This window comes from Pleurodeles waltl, chromosome 1_2, assembly GCF_031143425.1.
Source record: "Pleurodeles waltl isolate 20211129_DDA chromosome 1_2, aPleWal1.hap1.20221129, whole genome shotgun sequence".
In the NCBI taxonomy this organism is placed as follows: Eukaryota; Metazoa; Chordata; class Amphibia; order Caudata; family Salamandridae; genus Pleurodeles; species Pleurodeles waltl.
In genome coordinates this window covers 39,136,275-39,149,905 of record NC_090437.1, presented here as the reverse complement: position 1 = coordinate 39,149,905, position 13,631 = coordinate 39,136,275, and the positions used below count along the sequence as shown (strand labels likewise).

The following is a 13,631-nucleotide window of genomic DNA, read 5'->3' as shown; positions in this document are numbered from 1 at the left end:
GGTGTAGCCAGTGACTTGGAAGCCAGGGCTCTCTAGAGGTAGCTGTGGATGAGCAGCCAAGACTTATCTAGGAGGCATACAACACTTATGAAATACCGCTGTATTCACACAGCACTTACACACATGAAAGAACCACACAGTGTTACAAAAATAAAGGTACTTTGCTATGTTAACAGAAATACTAAAATACTCTATAGGCAATACCTCAACTGAAGGTATGTAAACACACTACTATGTACACATTAGAAATCAGGAATTAGCATAAAAGGCAATAGAAAACAGTGAAAACAATAGTAAGTACTGAAGGCCCTGGGGAGACCAAACCATATAGTAAGAAAGTGGAATGCGAAAGTTGGGCATCCACCCAAGAAAGTGGAATCGGTAGAGGGGAGCTAAGGAACTAGAAACCCCAAATGGTAAGTACCAGAGTGCCCACCAGCGACCAGGAGAAAAGAGGTAAGTACCTGGTTCTCCCCAAATCCACCAAAAGTACTTCAGAAGAGGCGTTTGCAAGACCCAGACAAGAAACCAAAGGTGGATCCTGGTAGAGGAAGATCTATAAAGGAAGGGGACCAAGTCCAGTTCACGTTGGAGTATCCGGTCATGACAGGAGAGCCACTACCCACCCGTCTGTGGATTCAGGACCAGGTCGTCGGTAAATGAAGACACTCAGCAGTGCAGCCCTGAAGGAGCTGAAGAGTTCCTGAAGTGATGCAGTCGATGTCCCATGCCGGAGGAAGGATTGCAGTTGGTCAGTGGTGTGGAAAAACCACCAACAAGACTTAGAAAAGGCAAATGTCATTGGAGAAGAAATGCGGAGCTGCCAGGGACCAGCAAGGTCCAGGGGGACTCAACCCATGGAGGGGAGACCCTCAGCATTGAGGAGAGTCACGGGAAAAGGAGGCAGACCCACGGGTGACCTACAAGCAGCAAGCACAGGAGTTGCAGTGAGGCCCACACAGCACACCTTGAAAAGAGTCCCACGTCGCTGGAGAAGCACACAGAGGGCTGTGCGTCACAGGGAAGAGTGCTGGGGGTTGGGGCTACATGGAGTCGGAAGATCTCTTGGAGGAGATGCCAACAAGCTTTGGTAGCTGCAAGAGACGCGGTGAACGAGGGTACTGCCCTGCGTGGAGGGGCAAGGGCTCACTGTCTCCCAAGTTGGATAGCTGGTAGAAAGGACCTAGGGGACCACTCTAGACCACCACTTGTGATGCAGGATTCATGCAGCTCTGGAGGACTGGAGATCCATGCAGCCACTCGTCATTGCAGTTGGTGCCTGCGAATGAAAGGGAATGACTCTTTCACTTCAAGGGAGATTCCTTTTGCTTCTTGTGCAGACTGAAGGCTCGTCGCCCTCAGAGGATGCACAGCCAGGGAAATGATGCAGTTGCTGGAAGGAGCTGGAGAAACAACGTTGCAAAGCTGAGTCGTTTCTGAAGTTGCAGATTGTCGGTTCCTAGAGGGTCCAGTTGCAGCCTCACTGGCCAGAAGATGAAGTAAACGATGCAGAGGAGTCCTGCTGGAATCTTGCATTTCGAATCTGAGGACCCACCCAAGGGGGATACCATAAATAGCCCAGGAAGGGGGATTGGTCTCCTAGCAGGGTGACCACTTATCAGAAGGGGGCTTTGGCGTTGCCTGCCTGACCTGGCCACTCAGATGGGCACAGGGGCCTTTGCCCACCTTGGATTCAAGATGGCAGAATCAGGTGGTCAACAGGAGGAGCTCTGGGCACGACCCCTGGGGTGATGATGGACAGAGGAGTGGTCACTCTCCTTTCCATAGTCCAGTTTGGCGCCAGACCAGGACCTGTACTGGTGCAAACCAGTTTATGCAAGGAGGGCACCAAATGTGCCTTTCAAAGCATACTAGTGGCTTGGGGAGGCTAACCCCCTCCCAAGCAATGTAACACCTATTTCCAAAGGGAGAGGATGTTGCCTCCCACTCCCAAAGGAAATCCTTTGTTCTGCTTTCCCGGGCTTGAGCTCGTCAAGCAGCAGGAGGGCAGAAACTTGTCTGTAGGATGGCAGCAGCGTGGGCTGCCCAGGAAAACCCTGCAAACTGGTAGGAGCAAAGCTGGGGGTCTTCCAAGGAGCCCCTTAGAGTGCATGGAATCATACAACCAATACTGGCAACAGTATTGGGGTAGGATTCCAACATGTTTGATAACAAGCATCCCAGGTTCGGAGTTACTATTATGTAGCTGGACACAGGTAGTGACTTATCTCTAGTACATGGGTATAATGGCTTCCCAGCACTCACAAAGTCCAGGAAAATGGAGCTTGAGTTTGTAGGGGCACCTCTGCTCATGCAGGGGTGCCCTCACACACAGGTACTTGCACCCTACCCTCTGGTATAGAAGGGCCTGCCATAGGGGTGACTTACAGTGACCTGGTGCAGTGACCTGTAGTGAAAGGGTGCATGCACCTTTTCACGCAGGCTGCAATGGCAGGCCTGCAGACACATTTTGCATGGGCTCCTATGGGTGGCATAATACATGCTGCAGCCTATGGGGAACCCTTGGTGTCCCAATGCCCTGGGTACCTACGTACCATATACTAGGGACTTGCATGGGGGCACCAGTATGCCAATTGTGGGGTGTACAAAGTCAGGAACAACTACATTTAGAGGGAGAGACACAGTCACTGGGGTCCTGGTTAGCAGGATCACAGTGAACACAGTCAAAACACACTGATAGCAGGCAAAAGGTGGTGGTAACCATGCCAAAAAAATTACAGTACTCACTTGATGTACACTCACATGTCTTCTCTGTATGATTGAACATCTACTTCTGATAATTGAAGAGTCATAATAAAGGGGTTGTGTAAAAGATTAAATGGATCACTTTCCGACAACGGAGAAACCGACAATTAGGGGCCACTTGCTGAGATGAGAATGGGGTCAACAACACTCTTTGAAATTGCGACTGCAGAAAGGACTCAAGGCATTGCAGAAAATCATGTTCCACCTGGGCTAGTGAAGCTCATCTGCTCAGTAAGAGAGGAATATCTATTGTATTTAGGTCCAGCACGACCTATAGGCACAGCCTGCACCATCATCTGTTATTCTCAAGCCGTAATCAAAAACCCAATCAGTGTGTTTCCCTGTGAGGATATGGGGTGTATTATATGGTGTGGTTGTGCAACCTCACTGTATAATACACTTACATACACAAACTAGGACCCTTAAGTCTCGTTTGTCAAACCTTCAGCTCAATCCTGGGTAGCGGTGGCTCTGAGTAGGAAGGCTTACACAAAGGAACAACTGTAAAGCATTTAGAGAGCTCCAAAACAAATTGAAAAAGAAATCGACAAGATACCAAAGAATTCCAACAACAAATTAAAAAACTAGACTTTTTATGTATTTTAGACATCACAACAACAAAAAATCCAATGAAGGTTTCCGGAGGTATAGAATTTACAAGGTACAGTAAATTGGATTATTTTACTCAACCGTGAACAATCATTGGCATATTCAACAAATATGACACTGAAACCTTTTCACCAAAATTCTGGATAGTTGGAATGCAGTCACTTAGGGTCACTTTAGTTGACCAACTCCAGTGGGGAGCCAGTCAGAGGGACCAGCAAGTTCCTCAGACACAGTTATCTCAGTAGGTGAAGCAGTACTCAGTCAGATCCAGGCCCTTTTAACCATTGGAGGACTTTCCTATTGAAGTGGTATTGATGCGAGGGATGAAGGATGCTGAAGATGCTCAAAGGATTCTGTGGATGCGATTAAGGTGACAGGGATCTTCCTGCGACTACTACTCAGTCCACAAAGGGGGTGAGGTGTTCATGGTCACAGGGTAAACATCCTTCAAAATCCTCTTGGTGCTGGCAGAAGTCCAGTCATCATTGGGCTACTGGTCGTCATTACTGTCAGTATTGCGGTCACAGGCAAATCGTTCCTTGGCCAATAACTTGTCCTCAGGGGATCCCAGAACTCAAGTGCAACTTTGTGCGTCGGCTACTGTCCCTGGCGTTGCACGGCATCATTTGGCGATGGTTTGAAGACTTTGGGCTACCAACTTGAACTAGCAGGTTTCTTAGATGTTGTGTCTTTGTGCTGTGAACAGGAGGTCAGCTCAGTGACCCATGGTGTCTCTTGAGTATGGCTGAGCTCTCAAGACAGCTTGTCCTGAAGTAGGACACAGCAGGCATAGTTCCTCTCCTTTATTAGCCACAGAATTCAGCAGGTGCAGTCCATACTGGTACAGCCTCTCTTTGTTGGTGCCAAGATACAGCACAGTAGTCCGTCTTCGCCCCGTCTTCCAGTCAAGTCAATATCTGTGTTCGGGCGTCAGGGGTGTCCTGCTCATGTTCACAAAATGCCCTCAAGGGTGCATGTGGTTGGTAGCAACTGGCTTACCAGCAATGGCGTCAATTCACCAAAATGCCAGGGGTAGCGGAAGTGACACTTTGACCTCAACTTTCACTCACACTCACATACTTTTACATACACACAAATTCACACTTACATACACGCTCTCGCATAAACACACTTACCTGCAAGCATGCACACAACATACATTTAAAAGCATTTTTTACTTACCTCAGGTGCCATGGAAAGGCATATACTCCAGCAAATTCTATTCCATTTTTATTACACTAATAGTGAAAATATTTTATTATTCATTATTAGTGTAATAACAAATTGAGAGAAAACAAAGGGAGTGGAGTCCCAAGGGACATCCATAAGGAGGAGCTGTTAGTGTTTTCCTGGCACTGCATTCGCCACCTCTGAGGTCAGGGGTCGCAGAGGCAGTGCCAGGAGTCGCAAGGGGCAAACCAGGGGTCACAGCTGCGACCCCTGGCAACCCCTGAATGATGTCCATGGTTACCAGGTTCCCTCCCACCTGATGACCACTTCCTTCAGTGTGCCATATGGGGATCCCAGGGTGCATCATTCTACCCACTCACAATATGGTGGGACCCCTCTCTCAGTGTGTAGAGCTCTGTAGTCCAACCCAGAGATGTGGCTTACACATGGGGCTACACACCCCTGGAAAACCAGTTTGGCAACTGGTTTCCCCTCTCCTGTCCAAGTGCCAGCCCGTCTGCCTAAACAATGGAGCAGCCCCTCTCCCAGGTGTTTCACATTTGCCTTTTAAAGGCAGCTTTTCCTCTGAAGCTCAACTTTTGGGCCAACACCTGTGTGGCTTTCTGCATGAAGGAGGTGGCACCTCCTTCCAGAGCAGACCCCTATTGTATCCTCCTCCCTGCCATTCCCAGGAATGGCAGAAAGCTGTATTGGCTACAGTACCCCCATGTGCAACTAGTATGGGCATTGGGAACTGAAGGCAACAAAACAGTGATGACCCTGAAGCCCCTGGGGTGTGGGGAGGACCCGAGCTCCATGTGGCACCCTCGGCAGAGGCTCCTGACTGAGTCTCGAGGGGGGTTCCTCAATATATTTTGCAGGGAGCCCCCTCAAGTTTTGTCACACCACTGCAACTTTGCTAAAGTTGCATGCCACAACTTGCTACATTAGTTTTGACCTGAGAAGCAAGCCGTGCTTCATGTAACAAATTGTTTGATACAATGGGTCACATTGGTCGCACCGTTCCAGAGTTAGCACTGCTGAGGTGCCAATGTGTGACTCTGCACTCGCCATTGAGGTGACAAAGATTTTCCAAAGTAAAAACAACAGTTTACTAATTTTATTACTAGAACATGTAAAATACATGTTCTGTCCATGAGATATGTTACGTCCTGCCTTAGGACTCAGTAGGCCTGCCACAGGGTTGACTTACACATTTGGGGGAAGTTTTGCCTTGCCTTTGCTTTAAAAGTTTGGCCAGCAGTTACACTGCTCTTCAAGCCTGCAAATAGCGGGTTGGGTGTTTTACTCATGTCCCACCCAAGGTGGCACAACCAGTGCTGAAATCCCTGGAGGGACCCTCTAGCTTACATTGCCTGTGTAGCTTAGGTACCATTCACAAGGGGCTTACAGCGCAGCTAGCTCAGCCAATTGGGTATGAGTCAATTCGACATATCAGTTTAAGGTTAAGGATGGGTTATCAGGCCACAGTGCACTCTAATAACCAAAAAAACTGAAGCATAAGTCCAAAAATGTGGTGGTGGCAATACAAAAAGAGGCATTTCCTTACATTGCCTCTGGATGGTTTACAGAGAACGATACTCTGTGTTCTTCACAGAGCAGGCTACTTTGTGGACCACAACTAATGCTGCCCAAGGGACTCCAACACCATGCTCTTTGTTCCTTTGGATTTTTCATGTAAATTCTCTACTTGTACACAGAGGAATGTAAATTGAAGGTGCAGAAATGCATTACTAGGAATTATTAAGTTAAGGTGAATCTACTGATTTTCACAGTGTGCACACCTCAGATGTCGCTGAGTTTAGTCAGGGACTGTAGACTGATGACTCCACTCATAAATCTATACAGTGATTTTAATGAAAAGGTGGCTCTACCTCAGAAATCTTGTTCTTAATTGAAATTATTATACTGCCATCACAACTTTTAGGTAGTGTAAACAACGTATTGTTGTAAAATAATGTAATTAATTGTAATATTTTGTTTCATGTGGTTTTATACTTTATCATTTTTGGAAACGTGTTTGTATTCTATTTATCTATATGCCTTTTTAACCTGTATATACTTTTAAAAGGTAAAGAAAGTGTTACTACATGCAACAATGTGGCAAAACCTGAGCACAGAGTTTTGAAATACACTGTGTAAGTTGCCAACTACACCATGCAAAAGTGATGCAAATACAAACATTCTCCATGTTTGCCAAATGCAAACACAACAACTGCAAACATAAACCCTATTCATGTCATGGGAACAAATTGTTTAATGTTTTGTTATTTGTATTCCGAATACTGTCTCTTAGTACAGTCCTATCTGTAGAAGCAAGGGCAGTGTCACATGTAGTAAAGGCCGAGCGGGGGGCGAAGCCTCTCCCATTGTAGCTCCACAGGCAAGTGAAGCCCTTCTGTCCTCTGAACTCTGACCTCTGTCAGGAGTTTGAGGCCCTCCTCCACCCACAGGCTTCTGCCTGCGTCTCATCCCTGGTGCCTCGTGGAAGAGCTCTGATCTTCTGCTAGGCTGTCCTCTGCCTCTTTTCTCTTTTTTCCTCTTTTGCCTCTTTTTACTCTTTGTGTGCTGTTCTTTTTGTGTTCTATTCCTTTTGTGTTCCTTTTGTATCTTCCGCTTTCTGCGTTTACTCTCTTTTCCTCGTTTTTTTCCCCTCACTCTGCTCTCTCTCTTCACTCTCCCCCCTCTCTCACTCCCCTGCTGCCCCTGCTGCCCCGCGCCCCTCCTCTCTCTCGCGCTCCCAGTTGTCCTCTCCTCCTCCCCTCTCCTACCTAATAGCGGCCACTGTGCCTAAGGCAAGCCTGTCTGCACCCATCTGTGACCCGAACAAGACCTGCGACAGGACCCCTGGTCCTGCCACCCGCCACCTCTACACAACATCAAAACTCATCGCACTCAACCCAGGACACAACAGCAACTGCAAGCAAGCATCTCCAAGCAACACACACGGTCCCTTCAGCTGCCTCCGCTGCTGTCAAACCTGCACCACCACCAAGACCTGGGACCCAGCTCAACCCACCCGCAACAACTCTCCGAACCTGAAACCCCTGAAGTGCATCCTCCTCAACGTCCGCTCCCTCCATAAACATGCCACTGAAATCTGGGACCTCCTCGACAGCACCACCCCATACATGGCATTTCTCACCAGGACCTGGATCAACACCACCTCAGGCTCAGACATCGCCATCCCCCAGGGATACAAGAACGCCCAGAAAGACTACCCCAGCCGTCCTGGGGGGAGAATCACCATCATCCAAAGGTCCAACCTCCGCCTCAACACACACTCCAAAGAAGCCACAAACCTGAGGGAACACCTCCACTTCAAGCTACACACCAGCCTGACATCCACCATCAGGGGAACCATCATCTACCGGCCCCCCTGGACCTCGCAATCCTTTCCCCGACTCCATCATGGACTGCATCTCTGCACAAGCCATCACAGCCACCAACTACCCCCTGCTGAGAGACCTCAACTTCCACCTTGAGAATCTACAAGACCCCAACACTGCATCCCTCCTAGACAACCTCCTCAACATATGACTCCAACAGATCATGACAGAGCCAACATAGTCTGCAGGACACACCCTTGATCCCATCTTCATTACAGGAATCTCTGCTACCTTCAGCCACACAACAGAACTCCCATGGACAGATCACTGATGCATCCACTTCACCTTCAACACACCCACCATCACCAGACCCCAACTCCAGCCATCGCATAGAAATTCTGAAAGTGTAACCGACGATCAGCTCACCGCCACCCTCGCCATCGCCGCCCCCATAATCGCACGCAATGATGACCCAAACACCGCAGCACGCACCTTCCACAACTGGATCACCGACTGTGCCAACACCATAGCCCTCCTCAAAAAGAACAACAACACCCATGCAAAGAGAGCCACCTGGTTCACCCCCGAATTCCGGGAACCAATCTGGAGAAACACCAAATACCTAGACGCCCACAGCAACTTCAATGCCGCCACCACCACACACCACCAACTCATCAGAAACACCATTAAGAAGGCTATCCAAGACAGGATCTCCTCACAGGCACACAGCAGCAAGGAACTCTTCAGCATCATCAAGGAGTTCACCCAATCCAACATTGAAACAACGGACATCCCACCCTAACAGGACCTATGTGACAGACTCAACACCTGCTTCCACCACAAAATCAAGACCATCTACAACAGTTGCAACAAGGACAACCCACGTGCAGAACTCCCCCTTCCAAACCCTGACACCAACAAACCTATAATCTCCACCTGGACACCCCTCTCTACTGAAGATACGCTGATAACAATGAAGTACATACACTCCGGGGCCCCCACGGACCCATGTCTCCATCACATCTTCAGCAGGGCTGCAGACCCTAAGCTCCGCCTCACCATCAACTGCTCACTAGCTGCCGCCACCTTCCCCGACGACTGGAAACACGCCAAGATCAACCCCTCCTCAAGAAACCCTCAGCAGACCCCACCGACCTCAAAAACTTCAGGCCCATCTCCCTACTTCCATTTCCTGCGAATGTCATTGAAAAAGCAGTCAACAGCCAACTCATCGTGTTTTTAGAACACAATAACATCCTTGACATCTCCCAATCCAGATTCAGGTCAAACCACAGCACCGAAACAGCCCTCCTAGCCGCAACAGACAACCTCCGCTCCCTACTGGACAAGGGAGAGACGGCGGCACTCATCCTACTTGACCTCTTGCTGCTTTCAACACAGTCTCCCATCACACCCTGATGAGAAGCCTCCACGAAGCCAGCATCAGAGACAAGGTCCTTGACTGGATCCAATCCTTCCTCTCCTGCAGAACCCAATGAGTGAGACTTGCCCCCTTCCTCACAGATCCCACACCCACCACCTGCGGAGTGCCCCAGAGATCCTCCCTCAGCCCCACGCTGTTCAACGTCTACATCGCCCCCCTAGCCCCCATCGTTAGAAGCAACAGAATAAACATAATCTCCTATGCCGATGACACCCAACTCATCCACTCCCTCTCCAACGTACCCTACAAGGCCAGGCCTAACTTCCATGAAGGCATGAAAGCAGTTGCCAACTAGATGAGAGACTGCTGCCTTCAATTCAACACAAACAAGACAGAAGTACTCATCATGGGCCCTCAACCCACAGCATGGAGCGACTCCTCGTGGCCACCCACCCTCGGAATCCCGCCCACCTCCGCCAGCCAAGCCCACAACCTCGGTATCAATCTGGACCCCGACCTCGACATGAATCATCAGATCAACTCACTCACTTCCACCTGCTTCTGTACCCTCCGCCTCCTACCCAAGACCTTCAAATGGATTCCCCTCAAACATAGAAAGACTGTCACACACGCCCTCATTACCAGCAGACTAGACTAAGGCAAAGCACTCTACGTCGTAATCAACAAAAAAACTCACCCGCAAATTGCAAAACATCCAGAACACCGCCGCCAGACTGATCCTCGACCTAACCCGACACTGCCACATCTCACAACACCTACATACACTGCACTGGCTACCCATAGAGAAAAGAATCACTTTTTAGATCCTCACCCACGCACACAAAGCCGTCCACAACACCGGACCAACCTACTTGAACCAGCAACTCAACTTCCACATACCCCACAAGGCCCTACGCTTAGCCCAGCTCCCTCTCGCAGAAGTACCCCGCTTCAGGAAAACCAGAACAGCAGGAGGCTCCATCTCCTACCTCAAAGCCACCGCCTGGAACGCCCTACCCATCCACATCAGACAAACCACCTCCCTCCTCAGCTTCACAAAGACTCTGAAGACATGGCTTATTTATCCACCTCACCGGTACAGGGTACACCCCGCCCACCCCAGCGCCTTGAGACCCTAACTGGTGAGTAGCTGCGTTTTATAAACAATGTTTGATTGATTCATTGATTGATTGAGTCTGCAGGGGGCTGTGTTACGCCCCTGTGCAGTGTACTGTATGAGTATATCTATAGACGTAGTTCCTAGTAATGTGTAATATCTGGAGTTAATATTGGTGTAAATCTATGGATCCTATTCACTTATTGGATATGCCATACACTATAGGAACAAATCTATAGGTGTAGGTCCTAGTCACATGTAAGATTTGGGGTGTAACATAAAAGCAAAATATCTCCACAAATAATGAAAGAGTAGCAGGGTAAATGCTATTTTTAAATGGAAGCTGAGGCAAGTTGATTGGGTAGTTATAAAGCAGACAGATAGATTACATTCAATCTCCATTTTCCTTTGGTTGCTTCTGACGTAATAAAATCGACTTTTGCATGCAGTAATTTAAAAAGAAAAGAAGATTCTGGGTCCAACTTACTCTGAGGGCTGCATGATAGAGATTGAAAAGTTCTTGCTGTCACCGCCAGGCCTCAGAATCAGATTTCCGGAGCTGGGGTTCTGCTCTAGCATGTCAGTTGCTTGTTTCCTGCTAACTTGAAAGAAACACCTGCAGTGCAAGAAATCAAAGCAGAGATTAAGAACATATATTGAGATCAAATCAACATGTTTACAAGGAGAACTAGACCGGATGCAAACACTCATCTCTGCAGAGTAGCCAGTTCTTGAGAGGGATCACGTCTTGCTGAAACCTGCTTAAACACATAAGCAGGAAAGTTTCCATTTACACTTAGGGTCAGATTACAAGTACTCCGCATTGAAAAAGATAATGGCCCTCATTACAACCTTGGTGGGCGGCGGAGGCCAAGTGCATGGGCAGTGCAGGGGCCCCCAGGGGCCCCGCGACTCCCCTTCCCGCCAGCCTTTCCATGGCGGTCTCTACCACCATGGACAGGTTGGCGGGAAGGGGATTCGTTATCCCCTGGGCAGCGCTGCAAGCAGCGCTGCCCTGGTGGATTAAAACCCCCGGGACAACCATGGCGGGAAACCGGCGGTGTGCCGCGGCGGTCATAATTCGCCAGATTGTACCGCCAGCCTGTTGGTGGTACAATCGCCGAAACAGCCCTGGAGGTCTTTGACCGCCAGGGTTGTAATGAGGCCCAATGATCGCTACCCAATAAAATTCAACAAAGGTGCTCATAATTTATTGAGTGCAATAATTATTGTCCATTCTGATCTTCAGGGAATTATTATCTTTATTTTGTTTCTTGCGGTTCCCACGCCTTCATTTCCTGCAACATACCAGGCCTTCATCCATGTTAAATTCTGACATGTTTGACCAACCAAAATGTTATAAAGGGTGCAAACTTTAGTGCACCTGGTAAAAACTGAATGTGATAAACATTACATCTCTTATGATTGTTATCAGGGATTGCAATTTAAAGGGCCACTTGCAATCAAGCTCTAAGAATAAATTACACATGGGAAACCCTATTCACTGCATTAATTTAGAATTGAAAAAAGCAAACCACTTAAATAGGGTGAGGTCAAGTCCATCACACAGCCGATAATGGCATAATCGTCACACATGTCATGTGTGGTGACCATCAAGTTGTGGTCATTGTACTATTGGAAGTACTCTTAGCTTTGTATTGGATAAAATGTGAGAGACAGGCACACATTTACCTAAATATATGTTATGCTTGCAGCTCTGATTATCTCTGCAGGTACACTTATTGTATTGGTAGATTTGCTTTCTATCTGATTTGCTGTGGCAGGGGAACACCCACTCTGTGATGATCTTATGGATCCCCTAGATGTCATGGGTGTTGATAAAGAGTGAAGGGGACTAGAAGTGATGTCATTGACCTGTTCAAATAAACTGCATTACAGTCCTCCTTTCTATGACTGCCATTATAAAATGTCAACTGAGGAGACCTCCCTAGATGGACTTCATTATTGTAATTGTTTTCTTCATTATAGGATGTCAATGCTCAGACTATGTGACCATTTGGGACTTGAAGAGTGGACTATATTAGAGTCCTCTGTTGACCAGCAATTGACTAGCAGTGCTTGGCAATTAGTGGCAGATCACTTTGGTTTCTTTGATCTTTCAGGCCTGTCTGGTTAGTACTGTGACCTAGACTTTCTGGCAAGTCTTATAGCTTAATTAAATTAACATCTGATCCTTTCAGTGACACATTTTCACAATTCAAATTCATTGGAAGAGGATTGATGACCATTTCACAACTTTGTGGTAAATACTCTATAATTTTAAACCATTTGGTTTGATAGTGGAAGCTTGCTAAAAATCACAAGAACTAAGCTTTTAACATAACATAATAAAAAACCAAGGCCCATATTTATGGAGTTTGACGCAGGACTCTGTTAGTGCAGTCTTGGGTCAAAATCCATAGTGCCTCCTAGCGCCATTCCAAGGCGCCAGCTGGGTGCATATTAATGGAATGGTGCATGGTGGCGCAAAGGACTGACTAGCATCTACAGAAATGACGCTAGCCGGCGGGGGATGGTGGGAGGGGAAAAGGCGTTAGTGGACCAGGAATGACGATAGGCTGGTTAGTGGCAGTAAATATGCCGCTAACCAGCCTAGAGTCATTTCCTGACGCACTACCACCCAAACACAGGAGTAAAGTCAGGAGTCATGCCTACCACCCCAATGGCCAGCACAGGTGACCAGTGTCCCCTGGGCATGACCATCATACCCAGTCCCATGTAAGGGGACCTTAATGGCACTGAAAAAAAAATATATATTCTTAACTGTACTTACTCAGGATGAGGTCCCCCATCCTATGGCATCCCCTTGGTGTGGGTCTGGGTGTTTCTGGGGCTTGGGGTTGCCACCTGTGGACCCATTCCAGGATGTTTAGCCATGGCAATGGGTCCACAGGTCCCCAAATACCTGGTCTGACCCAGACATTAAATAATTGTGCTAAGCAGGCTCAACACCATTATTTGGGTCCACACATATCTCTACACTTGTCTTGAGTTAACATATGTGTTTCCGCAGCGGTAATCTACCTGCACTAAGTTGGTGAACACCCAAAAGTGAACAAGTGTTGGGTGTTCACCAACGTTTACAGATGGGCCTACCCAGGAACATTCCAATTTTAGTTCAGTTACTAAAATTGCGCTTGTGGAAATTACACTATGCCGGCAGGATTTCTGTAGTCACAACTTAAGTTTGCACATTGACTATTCTGCCAATCTT

General features: G+C 47.9%; 1 protein-coding gene across 3 annotated transcripts in view; it reads right to left on the bottom strand.

Moving 5' to 3' along the window:
• The window catches only part of STAP1 (signal transducing adaptor family member 1), a 478,236-nt gene that overhangs the window by 224,679 nt on the left and 239,926 nt on the right, over nucleotides 1-13,631 (bottom strand). For all 3 annotated transcript variants that reach the window (XM_069235790.1, XM_069235796.1, XM_069235804.1), the window contains exon 6: nucleotides 10,884-11,012. In XM_069235790.1, coding sequence (XP_069091891.1) covers nucleotides 10,884-11,012 — 129 coding nt within the window. The remainder of the gene's footprint in view (nucleotides 1-10,883; nucleotides 11,013-13,631) is intronic.